Source organism: Coturnix japonica, chromosome 26, assembly GCF_054131305.1.
Source record: "Coturnix japonica strain WE chromosome 26, WE-NBRP24, whole genome shotgun sequence".
NCBI lineage: Eukaryota > Metazoa > Chordata > Aves > Galliformes > Phasianidae > Coturnix > Coturnix japonica.
This window is the reverse complement of record NC_140688.1, coordinates 2,613,814-2,637,500: the sequence shown is the minus strand read 5'-3', so window position 1 is coordinate 2,637,500 and position 23,687 is coordinate 2,613,814. Positions and strand designations below refer to the sequence as shown.

At 50.2% G+C, this 23,687-nt stretch overlaps 1 protein-coding gene and 2 pseudogenes across 2 annotated transcripts in view; 2 read left to right on the top strand and 1 right to left on the bottom strand.

Moving 5' to 3' along the window:
- Positions 1-4,295, top strand: part of LOC146756609 (uncharacterized) — a 7,647-nt gene extending 3,352 nt beyond the window's left edge. The window contains exons 2-8 of the mRNA XM_085524087.1: positions 135-274; positions 1,297-1,365; positions 1,507-1,578; positions 1,670-1,771; positions 2,483-2,626; positions 3,151-3,292; positions 3,478-4,295. Of these exons, the coding sequence (XP_085380213.1) occupies positions 262-274; positions 1,297-1,365; positions 1,507-1,578; positions 1,670-1,771; positions 2,483-2,626; positions 3,151-3,292; positions 3,478-3,574 (639 nt within the window). The 5' untranslated portion in view covers positions 135-261 and the 3' untranslated portion in view covers positions 3,575-4,295. The remainder of the gene's footprint in view (positions 1-134; positions 275-1,296; positions 1,366-1,506; positions 1,579-1,669; positions 1,772-2,482; positions 2,627-3,150; positions 3,293-3,477) is intronic.
- LOC146756597 (uncharacterized) overlaps positions 1-23,687 on the bottom strand; it is a 210,935-nt pseudogene that overhangs the window by 29,484 nt on the left and 157,764 nt on the right. The gene's annotated exons all lie outside the window — the stretch shown is intronic.
- Positions 6,658-7,807, top strand: LOC146756608 (class I histocompatibility antigen, F10 alpha chain-like; annotated as a pseudogene).

The following is a 23,687-nucleotide window of genomic DNA, read 5'->3' as shown; positions in this document are numbered from 1 at the left end:
GATTGCACAGCAGTCCCCATTGGAGATAGCAATCCATAGGATACAGCCGGGGGATGGGGTCCTAATAAAAACTTGGAAAGAAGCTACACTAACACCACAAGGGGAAGGTCCCTATGTTGTTTTATTTACTGCAGAAACAGCTATTCGAACCGCAGAGAGAGGATGGACTCATGCCAGCCGTGTTAAAGGACCCATCGGTGACGAGAAGTGGGAGGTAGCTCCCGGGAGTGACGACCTGAAACTCACAATGCGACAAGCCCAATGGGTATTCCAGGTAAAGGCTTCCCCTGAAGAACACTACTGCTGCTGAGAAGAACTAAAAAAACCCCTCGTAGCTGGTTGCAACCCAGTTGACGAGTGAGGCAGAGGAGTGAATTGTGGGGAAAGATGGGCCTTAGGGGTATCCATTGGTACTTGGGGATTCTCACAGTGATCACATTTTGTATAGCAGCACAACGCCACCCACACCAAGCTTCCTTACATCCCTGTGTGACCTGGTACCTATACAGCCCAGTCTAAACCAAAAGGGTTACTATTTTTGCCTAAGCTCAAACCTAGGGAGGGGATACTGTAACCACCCAGGCTCATATTACTGTGCCTATTAGGGATGTGCAACTATTGCCTCAAATTGGGCACCTGGGGCTGGGCAGGATAAATATCTACAAGTAGGGCATGGACCCTATGGGTGCATACCTCCTAACCGAAACCCACAGTTGGGAAGATGGGCTGTGTGGGGATTAAAGACAGAGAGAGAGAGAGAAACATCTGCCAGCAACAATGGATAAATGTAACGAATCCAGATAACCCAGTGTGGCTGTTAGGGAAAATATGGGGTGTAAGTGACTTGCGGAATCAAACTCTATAACACATAGATGGGTTATAAAGCAGGTATGTTTATTCCAGTGCTGGGTGCAAGGGGGATAGCTCCACCAAACTTGCACATGGACTTGTAAAATCGTGACACAGATATAGGTACATCTCATACATAGTCAATGATTTCTCGGAATTCTGATACATATTCAATAGTTGTTTAGCATGCAGACCCCCTCTTGTTCTTATCAGGGGGATGCAACTCCTCTTCTGGTATTTACAACATCTATTCTCCTCCTTGCCTGATGACTTCCGTGAGGTCTCACTCCTTATCTGCATCCTTCCTGCTCTCCCAGGCCCCTTGTTTCCCTGTGCGGAAGGGAGAGAATAGTGTTGTGAAGGAATCCCTGGCTTTAATTGCATCCTGCGACCTTGTGGCTGAAGGGATGCTCAGTAGCAGTTGCTTTGTCCTGTGTTCATTTGCAGATTTGACTAGAGGAGTTGATCCAGCTTCCTCTCTGAGATCTGGAACTGAAACTCTGTCGGATCGCGCAGGTACGTCATAGCTTTGAAATTCTTTAGAGAGCTTTTGCTGCCCGTTTCAGTGCCATTTCATGGCACAGTCCCCTGTACGCTCTGCTACTCAGTTGATGCTGTAGTGTGTGACTGAAACTTTTCATGGGTCTTTGGTTGCAGAAGTGCCCCCAGTGTGGGCCCTGCCCGGTCATCGGTTTCCTCCTGTGCTGGAGCCCAGCTGGAATCCCAGCAGTGAGTACTCTGTCTTCACTGACTTGGCTGACTCGCCGCTGATCTTCAAAACTTCATGCACGTGATATTTAACTTCATACATTCTGTTAAGGTCCGGAAAGAGAAGAGGATGAATACAAACGAGGAAAATACTCTCAGGGCTCATCCCGTCTCCTGAAGCGACTGCTGAAGGAAATGGAGAAGGCAGAGCGTGGTGGGTATACTTCAGTCTGTTCACTGTGGGACCTGGGAAGCTGAGGTGTGATATGCAGGTGTGGGCAGGCTGTAGCCTGCACAGCAGGAAGGAATGGGTCAGAGCCGTGCTGCAGCCGTGTTCCATGTATCACCTTGCAGGTGCTGTCAAGCACCAGAGCTGGTCTGCTGCCAGATGGTCTGCATCCAGCCAAGACCCAGAGGCAGCTGCTCCCCCAGCACAACCATTACTTGTCAGAGCTGCTTTGTGCAGTCGTTGGCACCCAGATGGCAGCAAGTGGCAAAGTGGCAAGCGCTGTGCTTCTGTTCATCCAAAGCCCTCCGTGCAGCTGAGCAAGTTCAAGGCAGGAGAAGCATCCCGAGCAGGGTTGGCTGCCTTTGCTAATGCTGGAAATGAGGTGGAGATGCTAATTCTGAAGGCTTGGACTGTGTGTTAGAGCTTGGATTTCAGCCTGCAGCTACCTGGCTGTGATGGGCTGGTGACAGCACAGAATGTGAGGGCCTTGCACAGGAGCTGATTCCTCAAGAGGTGTGAGGGAGTCAGCATTGTCCAATAGCTGGGAGGGCCCAAATGCCTTTGGGTAACAGAGGGGCTCACAGTGTACTTGGGGGTGGGGGGCCTGGACTTTACCTGAGCTCGGGATTGGAGAAGCTCAGTTTTTGATGAGGGCACGTGACATCCCACTCCTACTGCCCTGCTTTCTTTCTAAAGGAACGGACCAACAAAGTGAGCGGGATGCACTCCAGGAAGGTGGATATCCCACACTGCCAGTCCCGGATGCACTCCAGGAAGGTGGATATCCCACACTGCCCATCCCGGACAGAGGAATGCAGGCAGCACCAACCAGCATGCCAGGTAATTTCTGTCCCATGATCATACGGTGTCACAAACCAGAGTCACTGCGTGCCTGCAGGCTCTTGCTGCCAGCTCTTGCACACCAGGTCAGCAGCCAGACCTGAGCGTGTGAGCATAGAGCACATGTAAAAGAAGCAGGAGTGTTTCTCCCCTGGGCTGGCTCTGGCTGTGCCCTGTGCTGGCTGAAGCCTGACCTTCAGCCTGGGGGGCGTCCCACAGGAGAGCTCAGGACACGCATGCCGGGAAAAGCGTGAGGGATTCTGCTCTGTAGCTCTCCCCACAGACCAAGCCCAGACCCCAGAGTACAGCCCCAGCTCTCGGCCCAGAGGAGGACACGGGTAGTGCCTGTGCAGCCTCTTCGTACCCAACGAGAGGTGGAAGCAATCCTTCTTGTCCTCCGGTGCTTCGGCACCAGAGACGGAGGCACCCACTGACAAAATGACCTCTTGGGTCCATGAAGCACACTGAGAGATTATCTGTAGCGCAGCTGAAGGTAACGTGGGACATTGTCTCATTTCTTCCAGGGTTGAACACAGACAAAAGCACAGAGGCTGCTGCTCACACATCTGTGCGGAAGCGCCGCATTCCGGTGACGGTCTCAGCGATGCTGCTGCCTGCGCTGGTGCTGGCCGTTGGTACTGTGATATGGGTGCTCAAAAACTACCTGTGAGTTGGCCTTTCCCCAGAACACCTTATTGCTGCATTTGGCAATGAAGCATTTGTGGTGCCAGGATCCTGGACGGCCAAATCAGCCGCTGGCAGTACACTGCCAGGACTCAGGTTGCAAAGTCTTTCAAGTTTCCCCTTATTTCCTGTCAGTGAGTAGTGCTTTCTGAAACTCATTCTCACAGAGCGCGCAAGAGGGAAAAGAGAGCAGCAGAAGCAGCAGATGGAGCTGGGGAAGGCAACGAGACAGACTCTGACCCAGTCAAACAAGAGTCTCCGTAATAGCTCCAGTCCGTTCCATTCTGCCATTGAAGAGGCCAGAAGTCTTCAAGGTCATCTGGAAGACCTGGAGCTTGAACTCAAAGCCATGAAAGAGATCCTTGGGAACAGTCCTGAGTGCTGCCTTCTGTCAGAGGATGGCCCTGAATGTGAGAGCAGAGCTTTTGTCCTTCATCCTGCATTCTCCAGGACAGGTATCACCAGCAGTTTGAAGATTCTTAGCTCGACACAGCTACATTCCTGTTGAGGGTCCTAATGAGGACCCAGAAAACGAGCTTCCTCTGACTGCCGGACAATGCGTAATGTCTTTGGAGATGTGGGTGAGAATGGCTGGTTTCAGGGAGAGCTGACAGATGGCACAAGAGGACTGGTCCCTTCCAATTTGGTTGCGGAGCTTTCAGATGATGAACTGGATACACCTGGAGATCCTGTCAGAATTCCTGCATTGCTCCATCTGCAAGACTACCATTGTTCCACTCAATGGAACAACTCGATGTTGAGCAGAATGTGGTTGAGCTCCTTCGGGAACTCTCTGAGGCGACTGACAGCGGAACTGCATAGCTTTATTGTATATGAAAAACAACCAAACAACTGTCCCCTCCCTCTCCCTTCCCCTCGCACCCCCCTACCCCCCCCCCCAAAAAAAGACAAAAAAACCCAAAAAAAACCCTAAAAAAACAACAAAAAACAACCCACCCTCAATAAAACAAAAAGCCAAAACCAATTAAAATCCCAACGCTGTTCTTTTTCTGGGATACACTGAGGTGACGCTTCTTCTAGCTTAGACTTTGCAATGAGTTTGTGTCACGGAGTTCTCTCTAGAGCTCACTCGGTGACAGCGGGAACAAACCCAGGGAGAGAAGGAACAAAGAACCTCCCCTCTCTAACAGCGCGGTGCGGGGGCAATAAAGAACTGGGGGGGGGGGGGGATGGCACTCACCTCTCATCGGGGTACCATCCCGTTCTCTGCCATCCATGATGTTGTGGGAAGCTGTGGAGGAACTGCTCAAATGTATTCTCTCTAAGACAGGGGAGCAGGTATCTCCTAAATGCACATCCGAGCTGGTAAAATGGGCTCATATGAATGGACACCTTCAGGAGGTGGCACTGATGTTCACTGTAGCCGAATGTCGAGAAATAGTCGACCATATGTGGGACTTTGTTATCTCCAAAAATAAGGAATACAAAATAAATACATTGAAGAATATGCAAGCCGAGTGGGAGATTGCTGCTGCTGTGGTACAAGCTCTATCCGGACCTAGTGCTCAGTCAGGGTCAGAGCTTGACTCCCTGTTACCAGGAGGTTCGTACTCCGTTTGCTCATCAGCCTCACAAGTCAGGGCTGCCGCAGAAGCCCCGAATAATCCCCCGTCCTCGACCTCTTCAACGTCTCTGGCAGATCCGGTTTTGGCTGGTGAGGAAGGTGCGGTGGGGGGGGGCTGAGGGGTGTGCAGAGCAGCAAGAAGCTCCTGAGAGTGAAAGCGACTCGGATAATGGTGGGAATGAGAAAGCGTTGGAGGAACATAATAAAACATTAACTGAGGAGCTGCAGGACTTAGAACTGCGTATGAAGGAGGCATCAGTCTCTTTGAGCGTTTCACCGATGTCTTTACAGCCCCTGTCTATGCGATTCCCCCCCACACGTAGCGATCCTCCACCTTTGCGTTGGTCTGGAGTCATTAGAGACATGATATTGGAGGGACCGTGTCAAGCTGTGTTTCAGCTCGCTTGCCCGCTGATAGACGATCAGCAGGGAGCTGCTCGGTGGGAAGTGCATCATTGGAAATTGTTACAGCAGGCTGGTAAGACTGTGACTGACTATGGGAAACGATCTGAAGCTTCTAAGCAAATCATTCAATGGATTTTCACTGAGGATACTCATATGACACTAGACACTTCTAATCTTGTGCGGTTGTTACTAACACCACCAGAATACGTTGTTGGTCTCATCTCAAGGCAGAAAATAGCATCCAGCCTTTATAGTAACTGTGTTGTGTGTTTCTTTCCTAGTGGAATTGCTTTGTAACTTGCGGTGTTATAAATAATATTAGTAATGGTTTGACATAGTGTGTGATTTTCAGTGTTACCAATGCAGTCTCAAGAATTAGAATTTTAGGCATTATCCATAGATCAAATGTGTGTTAAAGAAAGGATTTGATGTAATCAGTGCTGTAATCTATGGGAATAGCTCTTTTAGTATGTTAGTACTGCTCACTCATGATGTTATTAGCCTATTAATTAGCTTTTCTTAATTTGCAAAGACAAAACCTGGAAAGGAATCCCAGGCAAAGGGATGACCCTGTATTGTAGAATGGATACGTCTCTTACACCCAACTAATTGGGATTTTAAAAATATGACCATGCATCACTTGAGACAAAAGTGCATACTAATAGAACTAAATTTGATAGTTTATTCTGTTTTCCAGGCAGCTGTTCCACTTGGGCTCTGTATCACGCACTGGCCATGCGGATATGGTGTACAACTGGAAGAAATCCTTCAGACCCTGAATGCAGGAGAGAATCTGTGATGGGTGAGAGAGGAAAGGTGCACTTTGAAGCAGGGAAGGCCCTGCTGGCACCGCCTGTCGCAGCCACCACCAACACGGTTTGCTGTTTCTCAAGGGTCAATAAGTAATAATGCCCCTAGTGATACTCCAGCACATTTGTCCTCTAAAACTGGTTCTATCTGACATGCAACTTCATAAAGTTCAATTATCAATTATTAGCTCAAAGGCATGGTTATGAGCATCCTAAAAGCATTTGTTGCACAATAGTTAGTGGCCATTAAAAATCAATATATCAGAGTATATGAAAGTTGAAGACTTTTCCTAACTAGTGACATGTGAACACAATGGGACCCTCATGGATTTATTTCCAGGTTGCAGAAACTTAGGTTGCAGAGCAAACGAGTTTGTTCTTTTTAGTAGGTTTAACAGTAATGTTGTTATGCTGTGTTTGACTTGTCTCTTTTTTCACTTCTAGAGGATTGTCAATCGAGGTCTTGATTGAGTTATAATGGTTATGTTATTAATATAAGTAGTGTTGTTATTCTATAGGCAGTAGCTTGCTAATTAATAAAAAAGGGGGGGTCGCCGCGCTCCGACCCCGCAGAGCTCCACTCCATGCGGTACTTGGAAATAGGGATGACGGATTCCGGCCCCGAGCAGCCCTGGTTCTTTGAAGTGGGGTACGTGGATGGCGAAATCTTCGTGCACTACAACAGCTCTGGTCGGAGCTACGTGCCCTGCACCGAGTGGATGAAGGCACCTGGAGCTGTGGATCCCGAGTACTGGGACAGGAACACCCAGAGAGCACTGAGCAATGAGCAGAATAGCCGCGTGAGCCTGGTCAATGCGGCACGGCGCCACAACCAGAGCGGCGGTGAGCACAGCTGGCACCGCGGCTCCATGCTGTGGGATGGGGCTCCATGGTGCATTGCCGCCCGCACCCCCCAGGGCTGGTCCTGCCCGGCGGCACCGTCCCGCGGCTGCCCGTCACAGCCCCACCGAGCTCGACCCTGGGGGACCCCAACCCCATCCCCACTACAGTGGGTCCCCTGGAGCTGGAGGGGCCCATCAACCCCTGCCTGGCTGTGTTTCAGGGTCTCACACATGGCAGCGGATGTTGGGCTGTGACATCCTCGAGGACGGCACCACCCGGGGCTATCATCAGTATGGCTATGATGGGAGAGACTTCATTGCCTTCGACAAAGACACGATGATGTTTACTGCAGCGGTTCCAGAGGCAGTTCCTACCAAGAGAGCGTGGGAGGAACCTGGTTATGCTGAGAGACGGAAACATTACCTGGAGCAAACCTGTGTGCAGTGGCTGCAGAGACATGTAGAGAACGGGAAGGCAGAGCTGGGGAGGACAGGTGAGGGGGGGCCTGCGGTGTGAGACTGCAGGTGGGGCGGGGGCTCAGCGTGGGGAGCTCAGCCCGGCCCTCACTGCCGCCCACCTTCAGAGCAACCCGAGGTGTGAGTGTGGGGGAAGAAGGCCGACGGGATCCTGACCTTGTCCTGCCACACTCACGGCTTCTACCCACAGCCTATCGCCGTCAGTTGGATGAAGGACAGCATGGTGCTGGGCCAGGACACCCACTCGGGGGGCATCGTGCCCAACAGCTACGGCACCTACCACACCTTGGTCACCATCGACGCGGTGCCTGGGGACGGGGACAAGTACCAGTGCTGCGTGGAGCACGCCAGCCTGCACCAACCCAGCCTCTACTCATAGGGTGAGTGAGGGGATGTGGGGCTGGGGGGCTCTGGGCTGCCCCTTCCCCTGCTGACAGCTCTGCCTTCCCCCAGAGCGGTCACAGTCCAGCCTGGTGCCCAACGTGGTGGGGGTGGTTGTCGCCGTTGTGGCCATTGCCATCATGGCTGGCGTTGGATTCATCATCTACAGACGCCATGCAGGTAAAAGTGGAGGGGTGTAGGAGGACAGTGGGGGCTGTGGGGGGATTTGAGGCTCCCTCAGGAGCCCTCAGCCTGGCTGTGATGTGAACCTGTGCTGATGCATCTCTCTGTCTGCAGGGAAGAAGGAGAAAGGCTACAACACGGCGCCCAGTGAGTGATGAGGGCAGCGCTGTCCCCCACCTCTGCCCAGTGCCAGGGCAGCATTGGGGTCCCCGATTTCTCCCAGGGTTCCCCTTCCTGGTGCTCAAAGCTGCTCCATGCCCCACAGCAAGAACAGGGCTGGGGGTCATGGCTGTGAGAGTCCTTCCTTGTTTTCTGGCTCCAAGCTTGCTTCCTGAGGTGTTTCTTGTGAGAAGACTCTCAATGATTTATTGAAGTGGCAAGTAATGGGTGCTACCGTGTGACAATCAATATCACTTTTTGGGTATTTGAATATTTGAAAGCACCTTCCTTCAGAGCTGTTTGCCTCCAGAAGAGTGCTCAGGACTGTTTATGAGTGGAAGATCTGGCCCGGGACTAAATAGCTCCAGCTTGGTGTGGGAAAACTGGGTAATGAAGCCATCGTGCCCTGTGAAAAACAGGATGCGGATGGGTATCCCTGCTCCCTCTTATCTGCTGGCAAGCCTCAGAAGATGGGAACAAAGGAATTTCTGCTAAGATCCCAGAGCCAGAAGCTTCCATTCCAAGGAGTGCTGACTCAACTACTTTGGATTCGAGCTGTCACTCCAAAGAGAGCTGACTTGACCACTTTGGACATATAAATAAGTTGGTGCTACCATTGGAAATTGTCATCGTGGTCACCATTAACAGAACAACGCCTGACGACCCACCACGACTGAAGACCAATGACTGAACTACAAACCTCGATGGATCCATGGTGGTGAATATCTCCCTCTTGCTTCCTACAGAGACTCCTTGCTTCTATTTCATATTTTTACTGCATTCCCTTCCCCATCACCCTACACCATAATAGCGTCCGTCCTCCCCTTCCCCATCTCCCTGATAAAGTCTTGTAATAAACTGGTCGGACCAATGTTTGAACCGTTGTTTCTTAATCCCGCACCAGGTATACGTATATCAAAGAACCTTGCCTCCCTCCTACAAACTGGGCTGAGACAATGGCTCTTCTTACCTTACAGGCCAGGAAGGTGGAACCAGCAACTCGAGCACAGCTGCGGTGTGGGGCTGGGGGTTGGAAGGGGTCCCTGTGCTCCTTGTGCTCCTTGTGGTGCTGCACCAGGGCTGGGCTAGGACTCTGCAGGGAGCTGAGGGTTGGGATGTGAACGTGGCCCTATGGGACACCATCTCTTCTTCTTCACACAGGAAGTAACCAAACCGTCTGAGTGCTGTGCTTCAGCCTGCAAGGGGCCAACTGGCCACACGAGCATTTGGGGTCGGTGATGAACACAGCCCCATCCCCTCTACCTCTCACATCTCCCTCTGCTTCCTATGCTGTTATGCTTTTCCTGTGCTGCTTCTTGTGAAATAAAGTGTTGGGCTGTTCTGTGCTCAGCCTGCCTGCATTCTGCTCTGTGCCGTGCTTGGTTTTGGGGTGGATGAGGGGACCTCCCCTCATCCCTCCTCCCCCCACCCCACACTCTTTGCCCATTGCTCCATTTCACACTGCTGCTCTCCTCCTCCCCTTTGCACTCCCTGTGCTATCTGCACCGCTTTGGCATGAAGACATGACTGGAAAGTTCATCCAGTATTGGGCTGAGCTGTGCTTCCCCCCCATAACCCACAGTGCTGCCACAGCCACATTCTGAGGGCAGACACCCAGCTTCCATAACCAACCATGCACTGAGGCTGAGCTGCCCACACCCCACATCCCAACCTGCTCCTCTACAAAACATCTCCGCTTTATTCCATAAAAATCCCAGAGCATCCCACTCTTCCCATCCTGCAGCGGGGAGCGGAGACAGCCACAGCTCCCCATGTCCCATCGCATCCCACTCCAGCTGCCCTGTGGTCCTCATTGCTGCAGCAGCCGGCTGTAGGATCCACTGCGGGTCCTCAGTTCGGTGGGTGTCCCCATCTCAGCCATCGTGTCATGCTCCAGCACCACAACATGGTCTGCCTTCTCCAGCATCCGGGGTTGATGGCGGATGAGCAGCATTGACTGGTCCCCCCTGTTGGGCATTGGGTAGGTTTGTGGCGTGGCATTAAGCTGGTACATTCGGTGTTACACACTGTGTGTGAGTCCCGTCCGTTCCCGTGTGCGGAGGCACGGTACTTTCACACAGCAGCCTTGATTTGTCACCGGATCGGGAGGCGAATGCCTTCATGTCAGAAATGTGGACAAATGCTTCTGTTGTCTGAACCATCTCTTGGCCCTCAGCACAATGATGCGCTGCCTTTCAAACCCTTCACAGCACTGCTAGGTGCTAAGTGCTGTGCTTTAAGTCTGTTGTACGATGAGTGGCAGCAGAGACTTTCCAAGTGAAATGCTTTATGCTGTAGATAAACAACAACAACAAATACAGCTGGGTTAATGTGGTCGTCTTCCTGTGGCATATTAGTTGAAGCAAAAAAGAAAATCCCCATCCCTTCTTGCTGGTGCTCTTGGCCACCCCCAGGAAGGGCTGAAAACCACTTCCAGGTCCTTTCCTTAGAGCCTTTGATGCAGAGGGTCCCCACAGATTCCATTCCAAGATCTCCCTAAGCCTCCCTGTTTCCTACAGCTGTAGGCACTGATCCTAAAACAGCTGGGCTCTGTTTCCAGCCTGTGGGACCCCAGGAGTTCCTCACACCATTTTCTGCAAAGCCAGAGCTGCCCACAGTCCCCCACAGCCACTCTTCCCACTACATACGTCAGGGTGCGGATGCAGTGCGCTGAGTCCCGGATATCCCACAGTTTGATGTACGACGTGGACACGGTGAACACCAACCCCGTGTGGCTGCAGTACTTGATGGAAACGACATTATTTGGGTGACCCTTGAGGGAAGCAATTTCCTGACCCGTCACCAAGTTCCACATCTTATAGCTCCGGTCTGTAGGAAGAAGAACGTGACTGAGAGAGTTGGGCTGGGGAGTTCCTCCGTGGCGTGGAGGCACTGACTCCTTCCCAAGCGCTACCTCCCACCACCCACAGCTCCACTCCAGGGCAATGGAGCCAGCCTGCTCCAGCACCTGGACATCAGAAGGCAGGGACAGGGGAGCAGCCCAGAAGGAGCCATCCCTGCCATGCACCCCAATTCCCCACGCCAGCCTGGGGAGATCTATGAGAATAGCGCATAAAAAGCCAGCAGCCCCCACACCTGTTCTGTCCAACATATACCTTTTTAGGCAGTGAAAAGCAGTTCATCAGTGGCATCCAGGCAGAGCACAGGCTTGGTGTGTCCTTCTGCCACAGAGACGCACTGCAGTGGGGCTGTCCGGGCATTCTTGGTGCCACCCACTGGATTAATGATGACCCCTGCATGGGAAAGAAAGAAGGTGGGGTAGGTATGTGGAAAGGCACAGCACTGTAAGGTACTACAGGCATGGGAAAGCACGAGCTGCCTCACCCCCAAGCATCTTCCACTTCCTGGTAGGGCAATGGGCCCCTCCACCTGAACTCAGGCATATCTGAGCAATCATCTTCATGGAAATTTTGGCATCTCCCCACTGGCAGCCCCTGCCTAATGGCTCTGCCCAGGTGACACAGACTGTGAGACGTGATGCTCACGGCCTCTGCTCTGAGCCAGGAAACTCAGCTCATTGGACCTCAGCTCAGTTGAGTACAAACTGCACTTTCTCCATTCTGAAGCTCTGCCAGGAACGCTTCATTAGACCAATTTCATGGCAGTTCCTTCAAGCTGCCAGCCAGCACGTGGTTGGCAATGTTTGGAAACGGAGCTGTACTCCTTTTAAAACCAACAGGATGACAGGGGGCAGCACTGGCATTTGCACCCAGCACCCTGTGCCTGATGCTGGCTCAGAGGATCCATCCTCACCAAACGTTCTTCCAAGGGACGCCCTGCAGGCACCTCATCCCTCCGGCCACAGCATCTGCCAATCACTTCCACATCAGAGTGTTCAGAACACTCAGGTCCAGCAGCCCCACTGCTGCAGTCCTGAGCTATGTGGACACCAGCAGCTCTTTCCTGCTGGCATTCCAAGCACTGCCTGGGGCTCTGAGCTGTGCTAAATCTTTTCCTATGAGTAGGCAAAACAAGGCAGGAGGCTGGAGAAGGGCAGGCCCAGGGCTGCATGAGGTCTGCATTAGTCAGGAGGGTGAAGGTAAGCTCATTAATTCGGGTTTTGAAGTCACCCGCGTGCGATCTCCTTCTCAATTAGCAGCTTTGCTCACACATTCAGCAGCTCTCCTCTGATCCCTAGTGTTGCTACTGGTCTCGAAGTGACACCGAGACCAAAGGGAAATCCCGGCTCCCCAGGGTGAGATGCGATCAGAGCAAACAGCTCAAGGCGACAAAGCACACACGCGCCTGGAGCCGTGTATCCAGTGGTTGCTGAGAGCAGAGCACCCATCAGCACCAGAGGTGCTCCTAAAGGGCAATGAGAAGGTTGTCCTTGCACTGGGACAAACTCAGGAGCACATTCACCCCGAGGCTGAGCTCTGCACAGCAGTGACTTGGCTTCTGGGGCAGAGAGCTCTGCTCACACAGGACCCAGCACTGCAGAGATACGGCCAAGAGTGGGGAACGCCTGCACATATTTCCCTGGTAGATGCTTGCAAGAAAAACACACTGACAGTGCCCAGTGTTGCTCACCCCAGCATTACAGTCCTGCTGGAGAGCCAGGGATGGGACAGGACATGCTGACAAGAAATGACACAGAGTGTGTGATGAGGACCTCAATCTGCTTATTATGTGGATAATGCGGAGAGGTCTGGCTGACGGAGCTTCTCACTGTGTGAGTTGGTCAGCATTAGAGAAAGCCAGCATGGAGTTCTGTGAGCTTTTGCAGGGGACGAAGAGGCACAGAAGCTGCTACCCACCCTTGGTGCTCTTAGAAAGTTAACTGAATCGGCCAAGGAAGAGCGGGAGTTATGGCTAACCTGTTTCCTGCAGGGGTGAACCCCAGAGGTTTGAGACCAAATGAGGTTTGGCAGATGAATGTCACAGACTTCCCAGAGTTTGGGTGTTTCTGTCACTTGCATGTCACAACTGACAAATGCAGTGGTTTTCTCTGGGCTGTGGCACAATCTGGACAGACCGCCATGCATTACATAAAAGCGTTGTGCATGGCCAACGCTGTCATGGGTGCACCTCATGAGTCAAAGACTGACAATGACCCAGCATATAGAAATGCATGTTTTGGACGTTGGTGCACAGCTTGGGGCATTAAGCATATCTTCAGCATTCCCGGCAGCAGCACCTGCCAGGCTATTATGGAGTGTGCACATCAGACCTTGAAGGGGCGTCTTTGTGCACTTAAAGAGGGGCGAGGGCTGGAGGGGCCTGAGCTGTGCCCACACGCTCTCCTCCTGCGTAAGAGAATCGGATGGGAGACCATCAGCTGACCGAATGGATACCAATAGGTCAGGTCCTGATCAGACCCGACGGAGGGCCATGGCTCCCAGACCCTATGCCACTCCTTGTCAAGGGCAGGAAACACGTCTGTGTCGGGACCCCAAGTGGGCCCTGCTGGCTGCCGGCACGTTGGGTTAAGCCGGCACCAAATGACGAGCCATCCTGTGCACCGTGAGGATCTGAACATCTCAGCACCGGTTTTGGTCAACGTCTCCTTGGTTAATGTCTCCAGTGCAGCCAGTGATTTGACGTCAGCACTGGGCAGCGGCTGCTGGCAACGGAACATGAGACTGCGTTGCTCCCAATGTGCCTGAAGGTCCGAACTGGGAATCCAGCCTTCATGCCGGACTGATAGTTCGTGAGCGGGGGAGACCTTGTTCCTGGATAGTCCCCCAGTGGTGGACATTCAGAATGATTCTGCACAGCCAATATGTTTTTGTCTTCTTATTTGGTTATGGAGTGTGACATTATAATGCACACTGGACAGAACTGGATTGCCACGAAGATTCTGTACAATAGTGTTACATTGAACTTGGAGAAGTTGTAACTCCATTGTGTACTGTGCTGTTATCTTGAACTTGAATGCACCGTTCTCTACAAGTTGACTAAGTGTTGCCATACAGCATTTCACAATTTTTAGGCAGATTGCTGTTGTGTGCTTTCAGGTTTGTAGTCACTGCAGCTGCATCTCTTTGGTATGTTATTATGACAGTTTCATTGTTTTTCGCATATGTTTAATGATTGATTCATTTGCGGAATAGCCTTAAATGTGCAAATCACCTTTGGGGTAACAGGGAGTATGCAGGGGAACCTTTACAGGGGCTGCAGACAATAAAGAGGGGGGAGATGTTGGGTATTGGGCAGGTGGTGCCTGCATGCACCAGCAGTGGAGTCTTGGAGGTCATGGGTATCTGATAGGGGTGGTCACCTGTACCACTATATAGGGTTTGTGGCGCGGCATTAAACTGGTACTTTCAGCGTTACACACTGTGTGTTCTGGTTAGCATTTGGGCTGCTGTGCTAACAGATGTGTCTGGGGTTATCTTGTTTTAAAATGGAAGGGCTTGTAAGGAGCAGAGGGATGTGAGGTATTTCTAGTCCGCTTCATGCTCCCGATTCCAGAACCCTTCCAATTGTGAGGAAACAGAAGTGCTGAGCTGTGTGCGTGTTCCATGGTGCAGAGTCCAGTGACAGTTGGTGCCCGGCGTCTGTGCGGGGCAGCACCGAGGTTGTTAGAAGCATAGGAATCTGCCAGAGAGGAATCTGATGTGAAGGTACTAAAGGTAAAAGGCAGCATTTCTATCAGTACTGGAGGAGGGTAGGAAACTTTGTCCTTAAGTGCTGTTTTTGTTCCCTTTGTCATGCAGTCAATCCAGCAACTAACTTGAGAACCTGACTTCTCCTCTCTTTAGTTTAGATTTGGGGAAATTCCCTGGAAAAAAAAAAAAAAAAAAAAAAATTCCTCGAAAATTCACTAGTGTCTGTGTGAGTAAAAGGTTCCAACCTTTATTGACTATCGGAAATGCTTAGCTCAGAAATGTGCAGCACTTTAATGAAAGAGTTCTGAATCACTTGAATTTGATCTTCTGTCTGGCCTGGTTGCAGGTTTTACTGCATTTGGTACCTTAAAAAATACAACAACAAAACAAATCTAAAATATTAAAATATTTGATTTTTACATCAGAAAAGAAAAAAAAAAATGAACCAACCCAAACCCTTGTTGTGGCTGAGCAGATCGTGCTGCAGCTCCATGCAGTGCTGAGTTACAGTATACAGGCACATGTGTGTGGATTTGTGTATTGATACGCACTGTCATGCTTTTGCTGTACAGGTAATAAAGACGGAGGATGGTTTTTGTGGATTCTGCAAAGGTGAAGAATCCTTGAAGACCAGAAATTCCAACTTACAGAATTTGACATAGGCAAAGTGAGGAGGAAAATTCTTCCTAACCTGTTATAATTAATTAATTCATGGATTCAGTGTTGGTTCGGCCTACAGGAGAAGTGAACTGCAAAGCTTTGAAGATCACTGTATTTGCTGAGGTTGTCCAGGTGGTTGAGCTTGAAGACCTGCAGCGGTCAGACAAATGTGTTGGGGTTACTCACTGCTGTCACTCGTGGTGTTGAAGGAGGGGCTCCATTGGAGGGCTTGCAGCCGTGCAGCCCAGGGACTCCGTGCTGAGTCAGGGTGATGTTACTAGAGTTTGACCAGTGTTGAGGAGGGCAATGTTTTGAAACAACTGCTCCTGAGAGACTGATTGAATGAAGAGAACAAAGCTGGGAAGACGGGTGGGCATTCCTCATTCTTTTCTGCTTTTTGGTGTTTTGCTTAGGGTTCCTTTTCAAAAGAAGATTTCACTGATCAAGACTGTAGAAGACTTTCAGTCCAAGGAAGCACGAGCCAGCTCTTTGAGAAGCACAGGAAGAGCTGCACAGAGATCCTCGAGTCCAGAACTGCTTCTGTGCGCTCATCCAGCATGTCAATTAAAGGAAATGATTGCTATTTCTACTTCTATTCCACTTGTAAAAAGGTCTGCTTGGGTTTTTTCCTTCATTTTTTCTTTCTTTCAGTTCTGAAGTTAAGAGGAATGGGTAGAATAAGTAGAAGTATTACTGGTCTTCAGCAAACTTCATAACTAATTGCATTGTACAATAGAGCAACTCGCTAAAAATGAGCTCAAAGCATGGCCAGTTCTCAGGCTGTACTATTTCATTTTCCTCTCTTGGTTTCCATTGGGTTACAGGGAGACAACTGTCCCTTCAGGCACTGTGAAGCCGCTTTGGGCAATGAAACCATCTGCACGCTGTGGAAGGAGGGCCGCTGCTTCAGGAATGTCTGCAGGTTCAGGCACATGGAGATCAGTGTGAGTGTTGGCTCCTCAGAGTTTATCACCAAACCCACTTCTCATTTCTTTAGGTGGGCTGAATGTGCTTTTGCAGATTAGGTTCATTTGCTTTGAAATGATGATGGTTCCTACGGTTAAGAATAGGGGAGGAAGCAGAGGGAAGAGAGCTCAATGGCATTGGTATATCATAGCAGAATATTCTTGTAGTTGATACCAACAGTGTTCTATCAACAGATACTAAAGAACCACATCAATCAGACAAGCATTCTGCAAGGTGTGTTAGTTTAACCCCTTCTAAACTGGTGTCCTCACCCACAGAATGCTAGGAAAGCTCAGTGAGCCTGGTGCTCCCAGCCTGCGCACGCTTCAGAGTGGTGTTTGAGTGCTGCTTTGTGGCAGTCTGCTCACTGGCACCATCTGGAGCTCAGTCTCCCTTTGCAGATCTTAGGTCCACGTTACCATCAGCTCTTCTTCCTTTCTGTCTTCAGAAAAAACGCAGCATGATTTCCTGCTACTGGGAGAACCAGCCAGGAGGCTGCCAGAAATCCAACTGTGCCTTCCATCACACCAAGGGACGTTACCTCAATGGGGTTTTCTTTCCACCAAGCCAAAGTGAGTTTGTCTTTTTTAGGTACGAAAGATTAACTCTATTACTCACAGGTGGGTATAGTGTCATAAAGAACGCCAGGTAACGTTCACTTGTGAGCTGATAGATAGGTTCAGAGCTGAACTTTGTGCGCTTCTGATACCTCAGTTTATCTTGCATGCTCAGCTTCTCTCTGCTCCTGTGGCCTTTGCCTTGCAGGTTGTTCTCCTGCATTTAAGCTTTTTCTGGGTGTCAGGGAGATGAATGTTGTGTAGGGGGGGATTTCTTTGTTCACAGAGAAGCCATTTGGATGGGCAAGTGGAGACTCAGCATTTATCTGTGTGGGTTTTCAGCCTTGCCTGCCATCTTTGTGCAGTGGATAATCTGATTGAATTCCTACCGCATAACTGAAGAGACTGATTTTTTCTTTGCTTGTACAGACCAGCTTTCTAAGGAGGGAGAAGAAACAAAAACACCTGTCCAGCAACCAGCTGAAGAAAACCATCTTGGATTGCAGATAATTTCCACTACAAAATCTGATGCTGATACAAAACAAGGTATTCCAGGATTAATCAGAAGCACTTGCCAATTAACTCCAAAGCAATTCATTGTACAAACACAACAGAACATAGGGTTGCTGAATGGAATCAGCTATTTCCATGATCTTGTTCCTACCTTGTAACTTCATGTGCCTTTCAGATTAGGAAGGTAAACTCCTTTGTTTACATCATTAGAGCAAGACGAGGCCACAGCATGGAGTTTAAGTGCCTGTATGTGCATCTTTTCAACCAGTGGTGAAAGCCACATTTGCTGATAGAGGAATCTAATGTCATGTGGATGGGATAAAGTAAGGGATAAAGCCTACTTTTAATATCCAGAAGGTTGAAAGGAGAGCAGCAGACAGACATCAGGTCCATGGTGCTCTTAGCTGTGGGGAGAGCTGACAGGGTTTGTTCTGCATGCTTCTGAGCAGGAGGCAGTTTGCAGAGCTGTGGTCCTCAGCGTGTGCCTCTGTCCCTCAGTCTCATTTACTGCTCTGTGTTCCCAGATGACAGTTTGAATGCTGGAATAAAAACACTTGGATCAGAAGGACCTTCAGGAGCTCCTGCTCATCGGCTCAAATCTCAGATTGTTCGTGTGCCTAAGAAGGAGAATGTGCGGACACTGGTCAGCACTGTGATGCTGCCTGCAAAGCAGGGTAATGATGAGTACCTTTGCTTCCATTTGGTGGCTCCTAAGTGGAATGGATAAATTACAATTGGGACTTACCCTGAGTGCATTACAGTTGCAATATTATTTTCTGTCAGGGCTGTCAAAGTGGTGTCTTTTGGTTGTATTTGTTTTGGGTGGGAAATGGGCTCACAAGACAGTAATTCTGTTGGTTTCTGTCAAATAAGCACTTTGTTTTTCTTTGTTTTAGGGGAGTTGCCTGTGAGTCAACCGAATACTGCTGATAAACCTGGAAAACGGAAATCCTCTGTAGGTAAGGGCTGCTTGTGAGCTGCTGTTTGGCTGCCTCCACGTAAATGGGAGGGCACTGCTGAAGCAGGAGGGAGGAAAGTGTGTCGTGGGTCTGTGATGACTCCAAGTGGCACACAAGTGTAGCAGCTGAAAGGTGAATTTGAGAACATACACTTGGAGAAACCAAAGTTTGTGGTTGACTTGTAAAAATCTTTCTCCAAAGGAATTATCTTAGGAATGTTGTTGTTTTCTCTCTGTAGCTGATGTCAGTGGCCTTCCGCTGAAGCGCAGCCTCGTAGAAAGGCTGGGGAAGAAGATCGAGGTTGACAGAGCACCAAGGAGAGGTAAATGGTCATCGGTGTTTGCTGCACAGATTCTCTAGGCTTTCTGCTTATTCTTTCTCAGGAGCGTTGTTGTTGGGAACACGTATATTCTGTAATATTATGACAAATCTGGAAACTTGAGCTCTCGTTGTAATTTCTTGTAATCCTTATGCTTCTCCTTTCTTGATGATGACAGAGAAGGGTGCCAAGCCAGCAGGGGAGATCTGGAAGAAGAGACGACTGGAAGAAGAGAAGCAAAAAGTAGAAGAGGTTCTTACTGAGAAGAGATCTAAGGATAAGCGCAAGAAGAAGAGAATTTTCCCTCCACCTGAGCCTGGTAACGTGAAACTGGAAGAGCCACCGCGTAAAATCAAGCGATTGGAAGAAATGCATATTAAAAGCTTAGAAGAAATCAAGCAGGAGAAAGCCCTGCGGATGCAGCAGATCGCAAAGCCAGCAGGTAACGAGGTGTTTCACTGTCTGCTCTGCTGAAGTGCTTCCCCTGTCAAGCAAATGGAGTTTGCTTAGAATTGCCTGGGCTGTTTCTTACAACATGCAAAGGCAGGAAGTGCCAGGATGTCCATCCATGTGTTTTTCCATTGAATCCGTGGTGTCTGCCTGCTTCATTCTGGAGAATTCATTCGCTGTGAGGTTTTGTAATTCAGTTTCTCATGTACTTTCTTTCTGCCATGTTTTTGGTGTGGCATGTTCTGTGTGTTGACGCCAAGGTTATCTTCATCTTTGGCGTGTTGCTTGTTTTAATATGTAAATGTGTTTGTAAAGCATGGATTGAGTTTTTAACATGGGGGCCAACCTCTGTCAGAAAGGTCAGGGGGGTGAGTTATTCACTGGGGAGGTGAGAGAGGCTTCGTGAAGAGACAGCATGTGAAGGAGGGAAGAGCTTGGATACTGTATGGACTGCGAGATGTCGCCTCTCTCGTGTTCTTTGTTAATGAATGTGAGGAAATAAGCACATGGAGGAAACACTGGCACTCAGGTTTCTTTCTATGCTTGCTGTTGACCAAGTGATTTTCTTTTTCCTTGTTTTAAAGCACCTGGAAGAGAAGAGGAAAAGACTGTGGAATGGAGCAGGGCTGCTCCCAAAGCTGTCTCTGCACCCGCAGAGGTGAGTCCCTTCTGTAGATGGACACAGTGACACAATTTCTTCACATGTTCAGGTACAACTTGTGAGGTTAACGTGGGAGCACTGGATACAAAAAGGTCACGATGGCTTCGTGTTCAATGAAATCAGACTGTGGGTGGATGTTGTGTAGGGGAACAGGAATGACTTTCTGTTGCTCAAATAGAATGTGGTGTGTAACAGCTCTAGCACTGTGCTGATTTAAACGAGCACTGAAGAAGAGGAGCCTCCAGCTAAAAAAGCAGCTTTGGTAAGGAGGGGAAGAAGTGTCAGTGCTGTCCTGGTCAGGCTGATACTGAGATACAACTGCTGCAGAAATTGTGGAGAACTGAAATGTTCTGCAGGTTTCCTTTCAAAGCAGTCGCTTTGTGCAGGATGCTGGATGAATGGCAGTGTGCGCACAATGCTCTGCAGCCCTGTGATTCCTTTGTGGTGTGAAGGAATTTGTCCATTAATGCTGCATTGTTAAAAAGACCTGAGGTGCTCTGCAGCCTTCACGTGGTTGTTAACATCCTTCAGGAGCCCCTTAGCCCCCGTGTTGGGTTCAGGATCAGCAGTGCTGAAGGAGAAGCACTGCAGAGGAAGGATCTCCTGAGCAATCATTGACTTTCTTTGACTTTGTCTTCCTTTCTTTGACTTTGTCTTCCTTCTTCCCAGACTGCTGCTCCAGCCCTGCCGGAGGTCAGCCTGCTCACCAAGGCTGTAGAAGATGACACTGAAAAGTTCATCTCGGAAATCTCAGGAGGGGAAATGGAAGCAGAAATTGACTTGGACCTGGAGAAGGATGAGGATGATTTCCTTCGTGAACTTTCTGAGATGACTGACTGTTGAACTGCGTAGTAGTTATTATAGTATGTTAAAAAAAAAAAAACAAAAAACACAAACAAACAAACAAAAAACCAAAAAAACAACAAAACAACAACAACAAAAAAAAACCCTTTAATTTAATAAAAACCTTTTCTTTTTGGTTGGATACCCCACGGTGATACTTTACTAAAGGAGGCTTCACAATAATGAGTCTTAAAGCACAGCTGAACTGGTAAAAGATTGGCAGACTGCATTCCATTGTCCTGAGTTTTCCTGCTGGTCAGAGTTGAGGCCCTGTGCATCCATTCCCTGATCCTGGTTGGCTCCTTTCAGCAGCAAGAGGACAAAGCAGTTCTGTGACAGCCCAGAAGGACGTCCATCTGTGTGCTGCAGTGCCTGGCAATTGATCTCCTGATTCAGTGACGCTCTGAAGGCTTCAACCTCAAGCTCCTTCCTTCCTCCTCCCTTGGCCATGCTCAGCGTTGGGTGCAGCTGGAAGCTTCTTCAGTGCTCCCATTTCTCGGGCAGTCCCCATGTCTAGCCTGGAGTTCTGCCAGCTCTTGAGTATTTTTGGTGTATGCTTTTGTTTATGACTTGAATCCTTTAAGGCAACTTAATGACAATGTGGGGGTGGGAGGGAGCAGAATTATTCTTTTGTTTTGGACCAAATGTGCCACCAAGGCGGGGGGTGCTCCCTGCCTTCCAGTTATCAGCAGTGATGCAGTAGCAGTGTGAGAAGCGGGAGCTGCATGCCACTGCTGCGTTATTCCCTCCTTTCCCTTTTGCTGGATTTCCAGTGCTGTTTGCTGGCAGAGATTGATGCTGTGCTGATGATTTCTGGAAGCCAACACGTGTGCGCTTCGCTTGTCTCAGTTCAGAGTGCAGCCATCCCAGCCCTGCTGTGGGCACAGTGCAGCCCTGGCCCTGCTGGAGGACGCCGTGGTGACTCTGAGCTTCAGCAGGGTATTGAGTGGTTTTCTGCTGCCTCTGGGTGGGACTGTGCCCATGTCGTGTCTGCCACTGTTACTGTAAATATTTTATCCTTTCCTTTTGTATTTGCCTTCTATTTAAGATATTGTATGAACGTAGTCAGGCTCCTCTGTTTGTGCCAGCGGCTCTCAGCTGTGTTTTTAAATAAACCTGGCACAGGACAGCAGTGCTGTACGTCTGCCTGCAGCTCATGTAGGGAGCAGGAGGGGAGCCAGGAGTGCTGCTCCAGCAACATCCTGGTGCTGCTGCCACCAGGGTTACTGCTGTGCTGCTGTTATGAGCTCCATGGAAGAGATGAGCTCCAGCACTGCCTCCTCACACTTATTTGGCTCTGAAGCCTTCAGTTGCTATTGGCCGTGGCACATTCCATGCAGTGTGAATCTCTCTAACAGACATAACTGTATCAGTGGAATTGTGGGGGCTGGGAGGGAGGACACAGTGCTGCTGAGAGCAGGGCCAGGCAGCCCAGCATGCTCAGCACCACAGCCAGGTGAGGCTGGCAGTTCAGTTACAGGTGTGTGTGCAGCTGGTCACCACTCAGCCTCCCCCATTGCAGCTCCCTGTGTCCCACAGTTCCCCCATCCCCGTTCTCCCGCTGTCCCATTGTCACCCTGCCACACCATTGCTGTGTGCACTAAACCTTTATTGCCCCCCGAAGAGGTCCTCATTGTACACCACCTGCGCCTGCTTGTCGCGGTGTGAGCCCTTGGCACTGTTCTTTACGGCTGTTGGGGCACAGGATGGGGGCAGGGACTCAGCACTGCTGGCACCCCCACACCGTCCCTGTGCCCCCCCAGTGCCCCCCAGCTCACCCAGGGATCCCCACAGCCTGGTCAGCTGATTCCATCTTCTTGTAGGTGACAAAGGCACAGCTGTGGGGGGGGTGAGGTCAGCACAGCTTCCACCCCATTCAGCACCACCCCACAACAGATGCACCCATACATCACTGACTCACCCACAGCTTTGCCCACGCCCCCTGCCCCTCTGCCCATCCTGCTCTCGCCTCCCCCGCTCCTCAGGCTCCGGCTCCTGCTCCCAGTCCAAGCGGCTGTCGCGCTCTCCTCTCTCAGGGGGGTCCCCACGTCCCCCACCAGCTTCAGGGTCCCGCAGGTGCTTGCTGGTGCAGACGAAGCTGGTTTGAAAAAATTGCGGGGGCGGAGGGGGGGTGAGCAAAATAAACACAGAGTGAGGGCACAAATATGGGGGAGAGAACAAAATAAAGGGATAGGAACCACAAATAATGAGGTGGGGGCAATAAAGAACTGGGGGGGGGGGGGGGATGGCACTCACCTCTCATCGGGGTACCATCCCGTTCTCTGCCATCCACGATGTTGTGGGAAGCTGTGGAGGAACTGCTCAAATGTATTCTCTCTAAGACAGGGGAGCAGGTATCTCCTAAATGCATATCCGAGCTGGTAAAATGGGCTCATATGAATGGACACCTTCAGGAGGTGGCACTGATGTTCACTGTAGCCGAATGGCGAGAAATAGTCGACCATATGTAGGACTTTGTTATCTCCAAAAATAAGGAATACAAAATAAATACACTGAAGAATATGCAATCCAAGCGGCAGATTGCTGCTGCTGTGGTACAAGCTCTATCCGGACCTAGTGCTCAGTCAAGGTCAGAGCTTGACTCCCTGTTACCAGGAGGTTCGTACTCTGTTTGCTCATCAGCCTCACAAGTCAGGGCTGCCGCAGAAGCCCCGAATAATCCCCCGTCCTCCACCTCTTCAACGTCTCTGGCAGATCCGGTTTTGGCTGGTGAGGAAGGTGCGGTGGGGGGGGGCTGAGGGGTGTGCAGAGCAGCAAGAAGCTCCTGAGAGTGAAAGCGACTCAGATAATGGTGGGAATGAGAAAGCGTTGGAGGAACATAATAAAACATTAACTGAGGAGCTGCAGGACTTAGAACTGCGTATGAAGGAGGCATCAGTCTCTTTGAGCGTTTCACCGATGTCTTTACAGCCCCTGTCTATGCGATTCCCCCCCACACGTAGCGATCCTCCACCTTTGCGTTGGTCTGGAGTCATTAGAGACATGATATTGGAGGGACCGTGTCAAGCTGTGTTT